This window comes from Balaenoptera ricei, chromosome 2, assembly GCF_028023285.1.
Source record: "Balaenoptera ricei isolate mBalRic1 chromosome 2, mBalRic1.hap2, whole genome shotgun sequence".
Classification (NCBI taxonomy): domain Eukaryota; kingdom Metazoa; phylum Chordata; class Mammalia; order Artiodactyla; family Balaenopteridae; genus Balaenoptera; species Balaenoptera ricei.
This window is the reverse complement of record NC_082640.1, coordinates 75,774,751-75,793,505: the sequence shown is the minus strand read 5'-3', so window position 1 is coordinate 75,793,505 and position 18,755 is coordinate 75,774,751. Positions and strand designations below refer to the sequence as shown.

Genomic DNA, 18,755 nt, shown 5'->3' with positions numbered 1-18,755 from the left:
TTACACTCAGGCTTCCCCCCAACCCCAGTTCCTTAAGAGAATTAACCAGGTTATACCATGCACGTACAACAATTAAAAACTAACCCTCGGTAGGTCCTTGCTTGATCACTTTCTAACAGTAGCTCATATACTGAAAGCAAACATATACACCAAAGTAACTGAATCTTCCTATTTGTTGAGGCAACCTGGAGACCAATCCTAGAAATATATGTCTGGGCCTCGACTCTTTCAGTAAGCTTTGCTCAGCAGATCGGACCCAATCCCCAGATAGATGCTTGTGTGTCTGCCCTTATGTACTTTGATAAGAAGTCTGGACACTAGCCAAGGGAAGACAGCAAGAGTGGAAGGATCAATGAAATGCATACCCTTTATTTCTACATCTCAGTGAGAAACTCGATAAATCCTGACATCAAATACTCTAAGGTCTGATTAAAAAGTACCTGCCACACTCAGCCAGAAAAAGAAACGAAATTGAGTTATTTGTAGTGAGGTGGATGGACCTAGAGTCTGTCATACAGAGTGAAGTAAGTCAGAAAGAGAAAAACAAATACCGTATGCTAACACATATATATGGAATGTAAAACAAACAAAAAAAATGGTTATGAAGAACCTAGGGGCAGGACAGGAATAAAGACGAAGACGTAGAGAATGGACTTGAGGACACAGGGAGGGGGAAGGGTAAGCTGGGACAAAGTGAGAGAGCGGCATGGACATATATACACTACCAAATGTAAAATAGATAGCTAGTGGGAAGCAGCTGCATAGCACAGGGAGATCAGCTGGGTGCTTTGTGACCGCCTAGAGGGGTGGGATGGGGAGGGTGGGAGGGAGACCACGAGGGAGGAGATATGGGGATATATGTATACGTATAGCTGATTCACTTTGTTATAAAGCAGAAACTAACACAGCACTGTAAAGCAATTATACTCCAATAAAGATGTTAAAAAAAAAGTACCTACCATATGCCTATAAAACATGAAAAACATCTTAATATCTCTACCAGCATGTCCATCAAGAACTTCATATTTAGCATGTTGGTAATAAAATATTAAAAAGTGTTTTCTCCCCTCTCTACCTTAAACCTGTGCCTCCTTCTATTATCTCTAAAACGTTCATGGTGTCCAAACACAGAATCCAAGTAGAAATGGAAAGGAATAGGTTAACTTCCTTTGCAGTTGCAAAAGAAGATCCGAACAGAACTATTTCCAAGTTTTGCAATAAAGATTTTCATTGTTTCCACCTCACTTTCTTATTCCTTAACATTTATAAATCTGACTTCCATTGTAGCCACTTTAATGAAACTTCTCCTTTTACTGAATTTCTATGGTTCTTCCTGGGGCTCTATTCATGGTCCTTTCTTCATTTCACTCATTACTGCTATGTCATCCTTTTCTCTGATTTCAATCACCACAGATACACCACCAGTTCCCAAATCTGTACTAATGAGATCAGGCTTCTCTCTCTTGAGTTCAAAACTCAAATGATCAACTATCTTTGACACCAACTATCTCTATGTCAGATTTAACATGTTGGTAGTAAGGAATTTTTTTAAAGTGTCCTCTGTTTTCTCTCCACCCTAAACCTATTTCTTCTGTATGCCTAAAATGCTCACGGAATTTGTGAAGGTTTAAAAATATGTTCACTAAACCTTTTTATACTCCTCCCTTCACGAGGTGAAGACTGAGTGTGGACTTAGTGACTTATTTCTAACAAGGCATTATTTCTATGGCATAAGTGACAGTATTTGACTTCCAGGACTAGGCCTTAAAAGACACTGTGGCTTCCTCCTTGCTCTGTCTTAGATTGCTCTCTCTGGGGTAAGCCAGCTGCTACGTCAAGAGGACACTCAAGCAGACCTATAGAGAGGTACATGTGGTGAGCATGAGGCTTCCTGCTAACAGCCAACAAGAGACTGAGAACTTCCACTGCTACCACGAGACAGCTTCCTTGGAAGCAGATGCTCCAGCCCCAGGCGAGCCTTCAGACGACTGCAGCCCCAGCCAACAGCTTGACTGCAACTTTATGAGGCCTTGAGCCAGAGGCACCCAGCTAAGCTGCGTCTGGACTCCTGACCCACAGAAACACTGAGATAATAATTATTTGTAGTTTTAACTAGTAAGTTTTGGGGTAACTTATTATGCGGCAACAATGGCACACCCAGACCCAGAATCCAAGGAATACAAGTGGTGAAAGGAAACGAACATTTTAAGTGAGCTCTCTCCCCACTCTAACCACACTCCTCCTCGTACTTTCTCAGTAAGTAACACTGTTATTTACCCAGTATCCTGTATGAGGAACCTGGAAGTCATATTTGATTCTCCCTACCAACTATATCATCAAGTTATCATTTTTTTTCTTCCATCACTTGAGCCCATTCCTACTTTTTTTTTTTGCCGCACCACACGGCATGTGGGATCTTAGTTCCCTGACCAGGGATCGAACCCACACCCCTTGCATTGGAAGGTGGGGTCTTAACCACCGTACCGCCGGGGAATTTCCCCATCCCTACTCTTATTGCTTTAATTCAGGGCCTTTACCATTTTTCAATTTTGATAACATACCTTTGCAACTTTTCTCCTTCCCTATAGTCTTTCCCAGCTCCATTCCATTCTCTAGATTAATGCCAGTAAGAACTTTTTGAAGAATATATCTGATCATGTTATTTATTTTTATTAAAAAATCACTACTAGTTCCCACATTGCACAGGACAAAATTCAAATGCCATAGCATGGTATGTCTGTCGTGTCCTATAGCTTTTTCTCTCATCTCCACACCACAGCCTACAATCTGGCCATCTTTCACCTTTGCATATGCTGCTTTCTTTCTGTGTGGAAGATCTTTCATTCTTTCCTTATAACTCTTACTCTTTTTTAAAAGACTCAGCTCAGCATTTATCTCAGAACCTTCCTTAATTATCAGGTCCAGATTAGATGACTTTCTTGTATTACTTTATCGGGGCACTTATCACATAGATCAGCATGTGTCTTCCACTAGAATGTTAGCTCGTGAGAAAAAAAAATCTATCCTCGATACCTAGACATTCACTTATTCATACATTCAACTTATATCTACTGAGCAACTACGACAGACACTGTATTAGGTGTTTGTTACATACTAGTGAACAAAACAAATATGCCCTACCCTGGCATAGCTTGTAGTCTATTCAAGAAGAAAGACAGTAAGTTAAATAAACAAATATTGTGATATATGAAAAAAGAATTTTATCAGAGAGTAAACGTGAGGACCTACTTTAGGTTATGTGGCATACAGTACAGATGCACTCAAACATTTACTGAATGAAATGTTTATACCTTCACCTCAGAGATATAAGTGGGTCAAGCTCATCACATCCTTGCCAACACTGAGTCTGTTTTTTTTTTTTTTAAATCTTTGCTCATACTGCCAATGTCACTTTCTTGCTTATACATTCTCAGTACTAAAAATCAAGAAAAAGAACACAAGATCAAATATACATTAGAAAAAAGAGGCTTGATAAAGCACAAGTGGAAAACAAAGTCTAGCTTTATATATATTATCACGGTTACTCAGATAGATGGCTAAGATAATCTCAAAATAACCACCTGTAAGATTACACATTTTACTAAGTAAAAAGTACACTAAAAAAATGAAAGCCAAGTCTTTCTGGTATTAAGAAGTCTGAAGCAATCATTGTTTAGTTTTTTTAAAAGAGCAAATTCCAAGGGAATCCCTGCCTCTCCCTTGGTTCACTGCCAAATAACTCACAGCTGGAATATTTCTGGGAAATATTGGTATGTGACAAAGTTAAAAAAAAAAAAAAAAAAAAAGATCAAGACCACTGAAAACCAAGCTCAATATTTTAAAATGGGAATGGCAGGATGAGGAAACTATATATTAAAATGCATAAAACAACTTTACTAGTAATTGCGCATTAATTAAAAAAATATTTTATAACCAACCAGAAAAATCCAAACTTGGTAGTAAATAAAATACTTAACTGCTATTTATAACAGGTGAGAAGGTTTCTAGGACTAGTTTCTTATATTAACATAAAATGCATAAAAAATTCCAAAAACAAAGCAAATATTGCCCTGGATTACAAAGCTTATATTTTACAAAAGATGCACATATTTAGTGCACATTAAAGAAGAGGAATACAAAAGTTAAATAAGTCCATCCCTTCTTAAGTCCATCCCTTCTTATTATTGGCTATAATAACATCAATTGATCATGCCCTTTTCCAAATTCATCTCCACGGTCCTGAAAAATTGAAATGAATCAGTGTAGATGAAGAAAAATACCTTCCGTTTTACCACACATTAGCCTTGTTGGTTGAAATATGAGATTTTTCTGGAAACTATACTCATCTCTTTGCTTTTAGTAGTGTATTTCAACACTTAGCCAGGATTTGTGCCAAGAGATAGAGGCATTCGTCACCGAACCTGTTACACCACAAGAGTTTTTTTCTTTTTAAACAAACTGATGATTGCCCAACAAAAAACTGTTAACTTACTTGTGAATTTTCAGAGGCAGAGAGTTTTTTATTTTTTATTTTCCTTTTTTGGCTTCTGCAATGGAATTTCTCCAAGTTTTTAAAGATATTAACTTCATTAACCTGCAACAATCATCATTTTAAAGTAGTATATAAAAACTGTCAGATGGGTCAGAAATAAGGTTTACGTAGCTCAAAATTATCTCTGACAGTGGCAAGATTTAACCTTTTGAGCCAACCTCAACAGACCAGCAATACAACTCAAATTATTAACATAATACATAATGATAAATATTGCTCTTGAAAAAAAGCAAATTATTTTCCTACTTACAATTTTTTGCAAAAGGTCTACTATAAAAATACTTTCTTCTCTCTTTATCTCCCTGCCAATCTGGAGCCTCCTCAAACATCAGGTGTTAAGAGCACAACATTCCATTTTAGTTGGAACACTGCTTCACATAGTCAATGTGTATTTTTGAGGCACTATAAAAACTCTCAAGAACAGTAAAAGAAAAACATTCCTCTTGCCTACAGATCTTTCAGGTATTTTTCCCCTCAAACTTTTCTAAACTGAATGTTGTGATAACTGGTTTTTCTTCGTTTTCCATGGTACAGTCCTTAAGTTATTTTTCTTTTACTTGGAGCCACTCCTTCATTTTCAACTTGCTGAGCAGGCAGACTTTTGGTTTCCATGGAAACCGAATTCCTGCGGCTGCGGGTAGGCATTCTTGTTCCACCAATCTAAGAGATGAAGCAAAGAACAGGACGGCTTAACATGTTTACAGCATTCTCAAACACAGTCAACTCTATTAATTTACACATGGACTAATTACCTTGCAAATGGTCCTTTATATATTTTTAATCCCTAGCCACTTAACTGCTTCTAAGCAAGCTTTAATCTGACAGTTTTAAAGTACGAAACTTTCAAATAACAATCAGGGAAGGAGATACATCAGGGTAAATGGAGAAAAGTGAAGAGGAAAACCACACTTTGTGCTAAATTTGGGAAAGTTTGAAATGCTAAATGAGAAAATGAGGGAATGACAGGCCTTTAGAGCAATGTGCTTACACTAATGAAACTGAAGGGCAGGAGAAATGAAAAATAGGAAGGGAGGGAAAGGAAATACGAGAAGGTCAGAGGTGGTAAAGAGAGAGAAGAAATTATGAAATGGAGAAAGAGACAGAGTAAGAAAAACAGAAGAGTCCAAAAAAGAAGGATAAAAAGAATAAAAGTGAAACGAAGGGAAAAGAAAAAAGACCCCAATTTGAAAGGAAAATTGAGAGGCTGGAAGAGAAGAGCATGAAAGAAAGAAAGAAAGAAAAAAAAGGGGGAAGGAAAAATTGGAAGGCGATTACAGAGGATGGGAAAAGAGGAAGAAGGGAAGCAGGGGAAAGAAGCTTTGTTGGGGTGCTGGTTCTACCTTAATATCTACTCTTCCTCAGCACAAGTTGCTACTCACTCCCACTTTCTAGCTCACACAGTCTAGGGAAGAGAAAGTGTATTCTTAGGATGCAACCCCTTGCTAATTGCAGTCCCACTGAAGATGAGGTCTGGAAATACTGTCATCCCCTTGGCCACTGGAAGAGTATAAAATTTTAAAATGAGGTAATGGAGAAAGCCAGGCCTTACAGAGAAGGACAAAAGCTGTACAGCCTGAAACCATTTCCCCCGAACTTGTCCATATCTACCTCTATTTTCTTTAGTGACCTTGCACTCCCTTCTATTTCTTCACATCTTCTCCAGTGTGTTTCAGATCTGGAAATGATTGTAATTCCAATCACACTCTCTCATATTCCTTATACAACAGAAATACTACTAGCATTGCCCCAAGAGGCTACTGGCTCACTAAGAATGAATCAAACTCCAGCTACCCTCACCTAATATCTTGTCTCTTTAGGGGCATTTTTTGGTTTACAATTAGATGACTAGAAAAGACAAACTTGAGTTAGGGTTTGAGTCTGCCAGTCTGTCTGTCTGAATCTGAAGAACTTTTTTAACATACAGATTAAAAAACTGCTGTGATTTTTAGATTATGTATACCACTCCCCACTCAACTGGTATTTACTATAAAAGTATACTGACCACACTAATTGTATCTACCATATTGCAAGCATTTTGACCCTATATGTGTATGTGTGTATGCGCATGGGGGGTGTGTGATCCACATTTATAGCAGAAGCTGTGGAAGGAGAAAAGGGATAGGCACAGAGCCATTACAAAAAGACTAGAATCAGAAGAAGTCCGGAGTAGCACAGGAAGCAAATGGGATCCTCCTATTAAGCTCTGCTTGATGCAGAAAGAGGCAGACACAGGCTCTACTGGGGCATCTCTCAGGATTAGTGCTTAAGGTACTACTACACAAAGAGGACATCTGAGTTCAAGTGGACTAGGGACTAAGGAATCGTATTAGAGGCGGAGATATCTGTCATATGAGTTTTTACATCATGAAATAAGTAGATCATTTCTGTTCCATATAAGATCTTACGTCCCAGGGTTTCCTGAAGCTCTCGTCTTTTCCTTTGCTGCTAAAGCTGAAATCCCTATCTGTGCTTATTAGCTTGGTAGGACTAGAACGTCTCATTCCCATGGCCTCGCTAGGAGGAAATAAGGGAGAAAGATGGGGTAATTCCTACATATGTAGGGCTAGATTGTAGGGAGATGTGTAAGAGATCACCAAAAACTTTCCATGGGCTTAAAAAAACATCAAACCAAGCACTAGTTAGCTAATTGTCTACTGTACCTAATGTTTGGCTGTACAACAACCTGGTCCTAGACAATCTCACTAAGGATTTGTCCTTGGACTGAATGCATGAAATATCTTCAGAAAAACACAAATCAACAAATGCTCAGCATATACATAATTAAGCTGTTTATATATATGTGGTCAAATCCTGAAAACATGGAATTGTGTCAAGACATTAAACTGTTCATTTTCACTAAAGAGGAATAAGCCACTCACACAGTTAAATGCTACAGGTGAAACTATAATCAGATTTTTCTAAGTTAAAAATCATTCTCTTAGAAATAACATAAACTCTTCAAAAACAGTTTTCAATTATTATTTTTAAGTTAAGAAAATGTTGCCTCAGGAGGTTATAAAAATCACTACTTATATTAAATTTAAACTGGAAATAGCCAACAAAAACTGTAGCTAAAATGGCTTAAAATACTAATAACTCACTTTCTCCATTCTTTCACTTGTCCCAACTAGTTAACCGCATTTATATATTTTCTTGGCCAAAGTCAACTAAGAATGTGTAAGAAGTTGTCATTTCTAAAAGGATCCTCTCAATAATAACATTAGAAGGGAGAAGTGAAAAACATACACGTGATAGATTTTCTGTGGCAAACATATTGAGAAGAGCAGAGAATTCAGACAATAATTTTGGTTCAAAGATTTTTGGCAGCAGGGAAGGAAAATGTACTGTGTTATTGCTGACTGAACAGTCAGATTCACTTGTAGAGAATAAAACTTTTCCTTCAACTAAACTCAAACTGGAACTTCTTATATGATATAAAGAATGAGTGACATGGTAAAGAGTATCTCTAACCATGGTTTTACAAAAGTTTCAGACAGAGAAATATCATTCAACTGGTATTTCTGGGGAAGGATTCTATAAAGAGCATAACATTAATTATAACTAAAATATTGAGTGATAAAATACTTAGCGTTAAAACACAATTTACATCTTAACATCTTATTGTACTTTAAAAATTTTTATTTATTTATTTATTTATTTATTTAATTTCGGCTGCATTGGGTCTTTGTTGCGGTGACCGGGGGCTACTCTTCGTTGTGGTGTGCGGGCTTCTCACTGCGGTGTCTTCTCTTGTTGTGGAGCACGGGCTTAGTTGGGCCCGTGGCTCTAAGCGCACGGGCTTCAGCAGTTGTGGCGCGCGGGCTCTAGTGTGCAGGCTCAGTAGTTGTGGCGCACGGGCTTAGTTGCTCTGCGGAATGTGGGATCTTCCCAGACCAGGGCTCAAACCCGTGCCCCCTGCATTGGCAGGTGGATTCTTAACCACTGCGCTCCCAGGGAAGTCCCTATTGTACTTTTAATAAGGCACTGCAGTCACTAATTACTAACACTTGCTTTTATATTTTCCCATATCCTACTTATTAATTTTTAATTGTATCATCATAATTTTATTGCATGTATTCTGCAAATTGCCTCAAATATTTAATGAAATGAAACAGTATACATAAATAAAAATTGCAAAAAAAATTATAACTTTGCCTTTCATAGGAACATAGGGATTTAACTAGGTGGTTGCCTTACACATGCCCTCACTGGGGAGGCTATTAGAATTTTCTTTAGTTGACTCATAAACCTTACAAAAATAAAAAGTTCCATTGACATGATGACTGGGTTCAGTAGAGCGTACAACTTTATCTATCCTTCCTATAGATATTATTTTTAGAATGGTGTTGTGATTAACATGGCAAATGTGGACATCAGGTTGAAATATTATATAGTCAGTGAAACAGATTAATAACAAACAACCTAATGGAACATTTAATTTCAGAAAAGATCTTACCTTTTGTTGTGTTGTGGGACCTAGTGATTTAGGTGGAAAAGTACAAGGTATTCTTCCATGATGTATATGATATGGTAATAAGAGACTGGGGTCTAACGGGACCCAGGGGACTGAGAGACTGGAAGGCACACCAGGAAGGCTGTAATGTGTTTTATGCAAATTGTACGCTGTCCTAGTAACTTTTCCATCAGAGGTCTTGTAGATCAGGAGTGAAGAATCTTCTGCTGCGTGAGACAACAAGTAGGAACCCTCCTGCAAGCTAAATCCACACAAGGAAACTCAACTCATTGGTTCACTGTGTCAAATTCAATAGCACTTTCTTAATCATAATATATTAATAAAATTGAAAACAATTAGGGGAATGGGATACCACCTCTAAAAACACTTTTATGACCAAATAAGATTTAAGAATCTTTTAAACTATTTTCATGCCTTTTCAGCAACTCATTTTAGTTCTTATTCCAAGTTCAGGATATATAATTATTTTCTTTTCACTGTTACATCAGTTAATTTGTAAAATTTCAAAAATGTAATGGGAAACAGACAGTCTGCCTAATTCTCTAATCCATGGACAACACATACGGAAAAGTACATATACATATACATACGAGTACATGAGTACATACACGTACCATTCCTATACACAACATTTAAATTAATTAAACAAACACTGCACCTACTTTCTGTCTACTAATAGGTGAACAGAGATAGAAAAGTGAATGTGACAAATTCACTACACTGAGAAGTTTAAAATAAAGTGGCAGAAACAGTCAATGGAACAATCACAATACGAGGGGCCATGAGAATAATAGCAACCAAAGCAGTTAATAGGTACTGAATGTTTATCATGAGCTAACGATGACTGTACTGTTTATAACCATTTCATCATTAAATTCTCCAAAACAAACCTTTAAGGAATAATATTAATTATTAACCTCATATTTGAGATAAACAAAAATCAGACATGCTAAGTAATTTGCCCAAAGTTCTGAGTGCAGGACCTGGATATAAACCCAGGCAGTCGAACACCAAAAGCCATACCCTTAATTATGATCCTCTATTGTCACAATAGTAAGTTCTGTCAAATCTACATTCTCCCTTTCCCTTTAGAAAGCTTTAAGGAATTCAGTGTAACAACATAAAGAGCTAAAAGGATACGATTAATATACTGTGGTTTTTTGGGGATTTTACATTCTAGCTCAAAGGTACAATGGAAGATATCAGTTCTTTCCCACAATCTATCATTAAAAATAAGGATTAGTCATACTTACAAGGATCTTCCTATAAACCTGATAAGTTTTTCATTAATTCATTACTGTTTTTAAACAGAAAAGTAATAGGTATTGACAAAAGTGGTTCAGAGAACTATTCTTATTCTCAGAGCATTTTTCCCCCAATCATTTTCTATTCCCATATAAAGAAATGAATAATAATTGATTTGACAGTGGGAATAAGTAACATTTCAAACACTGAGCTTTTATCAGTGAAACTTTATATCTTAACCTCCTTCACTAAAAATGAAGAATGCTTTGGTTTACAGAGAGAATTCATGGAGAATGAGACAGTTCAAGAAAGAATATCTTAAAAGTGCTGCATGGGGGCAGCAATGTACATGGATGGAAACAAATATCAGTAGGCACAATAACGGCCTCCCCCAAAAACATACATCCCAAACCCTAGAACCTGTGAATATGCTACATTACATGGCAAAGGGGAATTAAGATGGAATTAAAGTGAAATTAAGGTTCCTAATCAGCTGATTTTAAAATGTAAGATTTTCCTAGATTATTTTAGTGGGCTCACTGTAACCATGAGTCCTTAGAATGTAGAAGAGGGAGGCAGAAGAGACTCAGAGGGAGATATGGCTTTGAAAGAGGTGAGAGTGATGTGATGTGAGGAGAACTCAACTCGCCTTTCAAAGTCTGAAAAGGGAGGAAAGGAAGAGCGCCACAAGCCAAAGAATGCGGGTAGCCTCTAGAATATACAAAAGTCAAGGAAACAGACCATACCCAGAGCCTACAGAAAAGAAGGCAGAAAAATGACACCTTGATTTCAGCCTGAGAAGACCTGTTAGCCTCCTGACTCACAGAACTGCAAGATAATAAATTCCTGTTGTCAACACTAGTTTTGTGGCAATTTGTCACAGCTGCAGTTGAAAACTAATACATAAGCTAAGATATTGATATTCAAGTTTCAAAAAGCACTTGGTAAATTTCGTGTTTAAGCATTGTACTTCACATGAAGAATGGAATATATAAAACAAAAATCTTGCCACAGAATCACAGAATCTCAGAACTGAGGAGTACTTAGGAAATCACTGAAATCAACACCATCATTTTATAAATAAGGAAACTGACATCTATCTAGTTGCATAAAAAGTAGGAGAGTTAGAACTTTGAGGTTTTTGACCTTTTGTTCAAATTCTTGAATTGTTTTTTAGTTTATCTTTTGGTAAGGGCGTAAGACAAGGAGTGCAAAGGTTCGTATAATGAAACGGTTTCATAAATGATCACGTGGAGAATCTATATTCTAAGATTTGCTATGGACGGAGTGACTAGCCTCTATGTTGCTTCCTTACCTTGAAAATGTAAACAATATAGCTATGGAAGGCTGACTAATATTCCCCCAGGATGTTTACAACCTCTCTCCAGAACTTGTGAATGTTACCCATCAATGGCTTTGCAAATGCAATTAAGGATGCAACGTGACAACAAAAGCAAAAATTTGAGTGATGTACTTTGAAGATGGAGTAAGGGGCTACAAGTTAAGATATATAGGTATTTCTCCAAAGAAGACATACAGATGCCCAACATCACTAATCATCAGGGAAATTCAAATCAAAACCACAATGAGATACCACCTCACGCCTGTCAGAATGGCTATCTTCAGACAAGTGTTGGCAAGGATGTGGAGAAAAAGGAACCGTTGTACACTGCTGGTGGAACTGTAAATTGGTGCAGCCACTATGGGAAACAGTATGGAGGCTCCTCAAAAAATTAAACATAGAACTACCGTATGATCCAGCAATTCCACTCCTGGGTATGTACCACAAGAATACAAAAAAATTAATTCAAAAAGATATATGTACACCAATGTTCACTGCAGTATTATTTACAATAGCCAAGATATGGAAGCAAATTAAGTGTTCATTGATAAACGGATAAAGAAGATGTGATATGTATACAATGGAATATTACTCAGTCATAAAAAATGAAATCTTGCATTTGCAACAACATGGATGGATGTAGACAGTATTATGCCACATGAAATAAGTCAGAGAAAGACAAATACCACATGACTTACTTATATGTGGAATCTGAAAAACAAAAGAAACAAACAAAATAAAATGAAGACAGACTTACAGATACAGAAACAAAAGGGTGGTTGCCGGTTGCGGGTGGTGTGTGTAGGGAGAAATAGGCGAACGGGATTTAAGAGGTACAAACCTCCAGTTATAAAACTAATAAGCCACAGGGATGTAATACACAGCATAAAGAATATGATCAATATTATTGTAATAACTTTGTATGGGGACAGATGGTTATTGGACTTATTGTGATTTCACAATGTTTGCAAATGTCATATCACTTGCAAGTTTATGTAGTAAACTTGAAACTAACATAATGCTGTACACCAACTATATTTCAATTAAAAAAGAAAAGAAATACAGGTAGCCACAAGAAGCTGAAAATCAAGGTGAGGAAACAACTGTCTCCTCAGAGCCACCACAAGGAGCCAGCCCTGTTGACAAAAGTTTAGTCTACTGAAAATTATTTCAGATTTTTTACTTCCAGAACTATAACAGAATAAATTTGTGTTATTTAAAGCCACTAAGTCTGTGGTAATTTGTTATAGTGGCAATAGGAAACCATTACAATAGCCTTACAAAAAAATGTAATTGCAAGCTCATTAAAGCCAAAGACTATTATATTACCTTCTTATTTATATTTTCACAATTTCAAATTTGACACAGTAGAATAAATTCTGTATTTCTAGGTTATTTTCTATCTATTCCTAACAACATATATTCAAAGTTTCTATGAATTTTCACCCAAGAAAATTAGACATATCAACGCAAAATGCCTCCAAAGTACTTACCTACTTAATTTTCTCAGAATGTGTTGAAGGATGTTAAATAAACTTGATATCCTATTAAACAGAAGAAATCTATATAAAATTAAGCGACAAGAAAACTTACTCTTAACAATTTTAGCTCCTCAGGAAGAGAAATATCCTCAATAACAGAAAAAAACAACAGATGAAATAATGTAAAACACAGAACACCAAAATTTATTTCTAATTTGATTCACTTATAATATTTAATTAATTTTTTGCCATTTTCTGATTTCTCTTCAAAATCATAAAGTATTTGGCTTGTGTGAGTCAGAGCAGTTGTAAAGAGATCATTATTTTATACTGAAACTATAAACTTTTTAAGAAGTTTGTAAGTTTAAAATTTTTTTAAAGATTAAAAGTTTAAAAAGCCTTTAGTAGAAATAATCTGCAGAAGACTTTGTCTTTTAGAGATGGTGGTGGTAACCAGAGAAATTGAGAGGTACTTTAAATGAATAAAGGGAAATGAAATATATTGATTTAGCATCTCTTCTAGACCTAAATTCATTCCATTTATTATTTATTTTAAAATGGTTTTCATTGGAAGAGGTAGAGCAGGCCGTGAGTAATGTATGGAAAAGCTTTTCTAGTCACATATGTAAATAAAAAGTTACTCCTCAAAAGAAGCAATCCTTATAATAGAAGTAGATGTTTTTAAGTATAAGCAGAGAATTCAAGTTTGAATCTGGAGGCTTCAAAAACTATGACAAGCCCCAAAGCTGGAACTATGGAAGTAATAAAAGTCAGGACAATTTCCCATCCTTCAAGGTGAATCAAACATATTAACTACCAAGGTTGTCACCCTAGTTCAGCTGTATGCTCTGGGGAAAGTCACTCCAAGTTCCAGTTTCCTCATATATAAAATGGAGATAAAACTACCACCAGTCCTTCCCGGAAAGTTGTGAGATGCAAATTAAATTCATTTCAATCCGATGTACAGTAATAGTTGGTAAAAGAACAAACTTTTAGAAGTTAGGGTGTCCAAATGAGTGCATACATCCCTGAGAGCTAAGAGTCTTACACTCCCATACACTACCAAGATGGAGGACTCGTCTGTTGTTCTAGTCTCCTTTGTCTTAAGTAGAAATACTAGTGTCACTAGTACATTTAATTTGGAAATGGAAATGATTAATGTGAAATGGATCACAAACTGGGTCAGGGGGAAGCCTCAATGTAAAAAAGGACTAAAAGTCTTGAAAATAAATAATTTAAACTTAACCAATATTTACAGATAAAGGAAAATTAGTGATCATATTAAGTTTTTAAATTCCCACAACAAAGTAAAGCTTCTTACTTGAGTGCTGAAAGTCTTTCTTTTAATTCTTCTGAGGTGATTTCTTCTAGCAGGAAAAGCTTTGAAGTAAATGTATCAATATGTCCTAAAATAAAAGGTCAAACTTTAAAAGAACAATTGCAGTATTTAAAAAACAAAAAAGCCAAGTTATCCAGTCTCTTTAAAGATGTTTTTACAAAATTGTAGTAATTGTAATGTAACTTTATATTCTAAAAAGAGGAGAAATAGACATTTTATTTAGTTTATTAACTAAAGATGTATTTTAAAATGACATTAGGGACTTTCCTGGTGGCACAGCAGTTAAGAATCCGCCTGCCAACGCAGGGGGACGTGGGTTCGATCCCTGGTCCAGGAAGATCTCACATGCGGCGGAGCAACTAAGCCCGTGTGCCACAACTACTGAGCCTGTGCTCTAGAGCCTGAGCTACAACTACTGAGCCCGCGAACCACAACTACTGAAGCCCGCGTGCCTAGAGCCCGTGCTCCACAACAAAGAGAAGCCACCACAATGAGAAGCCCGTGCACCACAACGGAAGAGTACCCCCCACTCGCTGCAACTAGAGAAAGCCCGCGCACAGCAACGAAGACCCAAAGCAGCCAAAAATAAATAAATAAATTTATAGAAAAAATAAAATAAAATGACATTATAAGTCAGATTATAAAAGAAATATGTATTAATTCTAAAATATTTGCTGAACATAGAAAAGTTTACACATGTCCATAACAAAAAAAAATCATCTCTAAGCCCACAATTTAAGAATAACAACTGTTAAAATAGTGGTGTTTCTAATTTTTATTAAAGTTGCATTTTTATGGAAATTAAATTTTTAGAGAAATATGTACCTATTATTAAAGCAAGCAGATAAAGTCAAATTTATAGTTTGGGCATGCTCTACAAATTTCTAAGACAGACTGGGTTAAGGTAAAAATTAGATTACAAAAACGTGGCTTACTCATTCACAACAGCCAAGATATGTATAACCTAAGTGTCCATCAATGGATGAATGGATAAAGATGTGATACACACACACACACAATGAAATATTATTCATCCATAAGAAAAAAGGAAATCCTGCTATTTGCAACAACATAATGGACCTTGAGGACACTATGCTAAGTAAAATAAGTCAGAAAGAGAGAGAGAAATACTGCATGATATCACTTCCACGAGGAATCTGGAAAAAAAAAAGTCAAACTCATAGGAACAAGTAGGAGAGTGGTTCACAGGGGTTGGGGGCTAAAAGGGTACAAATTTTCAGCTATAAGATGAATAAAGTCTGAGGATCTAATGTATAACACGGTGACCACAGTTGATAGTACTGTACTATATAACTGAAATTTGGTAAGACAGTAGAACTTAAATGTTTTCATCAAAAAACCAAAAAAATATATATAAATATGTGAGGTGATGGATGTGTTAATGTAACTAGATGGGAGGAATCCTTTTACAACGTATACATATATCAAATCATCATGATGTATACTTTAAATATCTTAACATTTTATTAGTTAACTACATCTCAATAAACCTTAAAAAAATCTGGCTTATTTTTTAATTAAAGCACACCATAAGATTTCCTATGGTTTAAAAAAAAAAATCAAAAGTCTGCTCAAAGACTTACTTTCTTACAAACGTGACCTAATTCTAGAATTCCAAAAAACAAAATAGAAAATTCTCAAGATTACACTTCCATTTTAAAAAGTAATGCGTATGTTCTACAACAAAACAGGTTGAAACACAACACTGAGGTCCTGAAATGTTCCAAGGAAGTGATATAAAAGATAGCTCTTAGTTAAATGTTATATAACCATGTCAATACAAAAATCATGTTATTACAGCAGTTAAATACATCAATAGCGTAAGAGTATAATACTCAACAATGCTGAAAATAATACCATTTTAATTTTTTTCAGCTTCCAATATTTGGTTATCAAAATACATGACCTGGAAAGCTGACATCAATCATTGTGCAACAAAAAATGCACATAATTTAATATCGCATTTTCTTATCTAGTCCCCTTTCATTTGCCTTGTGCTCATAAAAAGAATTAGAAACATTTTTACCAGATACCTTTCTTCTATGACAACAAATCTATTTTTCCCACGCCTACTTATCATTTCCTGTGCCAAGTTTCAGTTTCACCTCTGCATTTCTAATGCTCATTATACAGTGACGTTTCTAATAAAAAGGACACATTTCAACGGTTTAATAACTGTAGAAAGGGAATATCAGGTACAATAAAACATCTTTAGACATTTACTAAATGTGCCTTCGAGGAAAATCACTAACAGTTCTTACCTTTTTAAAGCAATCTCAATGAAAAGTATGTATTATAGTATATGTCAAATACAGTTAGGTCAAAAAATATACAGAGAATACCATACTAAGTGCTATGAGGGCCCACCTCCTCAAGGAGTCTACAATTCTCTCAACATTGGAGCGTTTTAACCTGTGGGCCTTAAGTGAGTTACATGTGTGTTTGAGATATTTATCTCCTCAGTCCTTGGGGCAGCTGAGCAAGGCGTGGGATGGCAAGAGCTTCCTGGACATTACCCCTCAGCCACAGCCATCTCTTTTGTATATCACAGAGCGCTATCCAAATATTTTTTATGTGTGTCAAGTTTGGGAAGGTTATATAATACAAATCAAGGATTTATATACATGCACGCATTCATACATATTTACGTGCACAGATACATATACATAGGCAGTTCCTACTCTGCATGCAGTAAGGGATGAAAAAAATAACCATACATAAGCCAAAACTATGGAAGCAATTTTAAAAATCAATGGGAAAAATTACAACTGTTCCATTACCTTTAAGATTTTTTTGGTCAAAACATTGTAAATTCCCCATCAGTTATAAATGTATAGAGAAATGAAAAAATAGTAAAAAGTAATCTTTATTTAGTATACTGTAAATTAAAAACATTGAGATTTAGTGTTATTTCACTATAAAAAACTCATTAAGAGCAGTCTGAACAGTGCTTGTCGCCTTCTCCTGGTACAACTTATGATAGGGAGCAAGCACCTTTTCTATGCTGTGGTGAATGGTCACACTCCTTGGATCAGCTTCCAACATGATAGCCTTTGCACTCTTAATATCATGATATATCTCAAAGAGTTCTTTTAATGTAAAATATTATGCCAGTGTCACTTCTTCATCCTTTATGCCACAAGCACTTTCCTCATTTATGTAAGTTCACCTTCGCTAAGTTCCTCTTTTGGCATATCTGGTCTCCTGAACTGCACCAGTGTCAACATTTCTACTGTCAGCTATTTCTTCTGTAACTCCATTTATGCTCAATTCAAATTTAACTTCCAGCAGCATCACCTTTTGTTCCTTTGCTGTGCTTTAATCTTTGTTGGCCAATTCCCTCTTCTGATTATCCACTTTTGTAAAACATCACACGAGTTTATCACTGGGAGACAAGGAGGGACCACAACTACACATTTTGCTTCCTGTGCATAAACTCAGTAACAGGTGCGCAGTGAACAATCACTGACAGACTTTGAAAGAAGTGACATGATTGGTCACTGGTCATGATGTGCATTTGTTACTTATGTAGTGATTTGTGGACTGAAGAGTCAGCAGTAACGTCTGTACTTTATGCAATTACTCACAGTTAAATACCTTCGTAACTGAAATTTGTGTATATCAGAATTGCGCAAAGGAAGGACTGCCTGTATGTCAACTATACAAAACTGATATATATTAGAGAACTGGAAAGTCGATACAGAACTTGTGATAAGATGACTTTGGGAATTTTCTTTAAGGAATACATCTTAATGTTTTTACGGGGCAAGAGGATAAAAAGAATACTGCAATCTAAAGGAACAGGAGAACATGTTCATAGCAAAGCAGACAAACAAAAAACAAGTATGTTTATTCTACCTGAAAAAGAGACTATAGGACTCTAGTTCAAAATTGCTGAACTAGAGTCCTATAAGCCAATATGCTCTTCAGTTAAATAAATGAGATTCTTTGTCACTTGTGTCTCGTAAGATACGCTGTATCTGAATCTCTCAACCATGCACGTAAACTCTACCCTTACTGTCCTCCCCAAAAGATCTAATGCACTGGTCCCCAACTTTGATTTCTGAGAAGAGATTGTCTTAAGTTTCTTTGAAATTTTGAGATCATAGGGCTGGGCAGGGAAAACTGACAATGAAATGCTTTAGTTAAATGGAGGAGTGGCTAGCAACGGTTGAGTGAGGGAAACACAGGCCACAACTGAGAAGGACTATGGTGCGTGACTGCGTGGGAAAGAGAATACGAGCACGTGGAGATCTTCTGGTTAGGATTTTAAGGTCCCAGTTTCTAAGACACAATGAATC

At 36.1% G+C, this 18,755-nt stretch overlaps 1 protein-coding gene across 14 annotated transcripts in view; it reads right to left on the bottom strand.

Moving 5' to 3' along the window:
- Positions 1 to 18,755, bottom strand: part of ICE2 (interactor of little elongation complex ELL subunit 2) — a 91,045-nt gene that overhangs the window by 20,859 nt on the left and 51,431 nt on the right. For 6 of the 14 annotated variants that reach the window (XM_059913139.1, XM_059913138.1, XM_059913140.1 and 3 more), the window contains 5 exons: positions 14,416 to 14,500; positions 13,107 to 13,175; positions 9,009 to 9,267; positions 4,493 to 5,212; positions 3,312 to 3,436 (listed from right to left, as the gene is read on the bottom strand). In XM_059913139.1, coding sequence (XP_059769122.1) covers positions 5,090 to 5,212; positions 9,009 to 9,267; positions 13,107 to 13,175; positions 14,416 to 14,500 — 536 coding nt within the window. In that variant the 3' untranslated portion in view covers positions 3,312 to 3,436; positions 4,493 to 5,089. The remainder of the gene's footprint in view (positions 1 to 3,311; positions 3,437 to 4,492; positions 5,213 to 9,008; positions 9,268 to 13,106; positions 13,176 to 14,415; positions 14,501 to 18,755) is intronic. The other 8 variants (XM_059913144.1, XM_059913141.1, XM_059913148.1 and 5 more) reach the window with 6 other exon arrangements.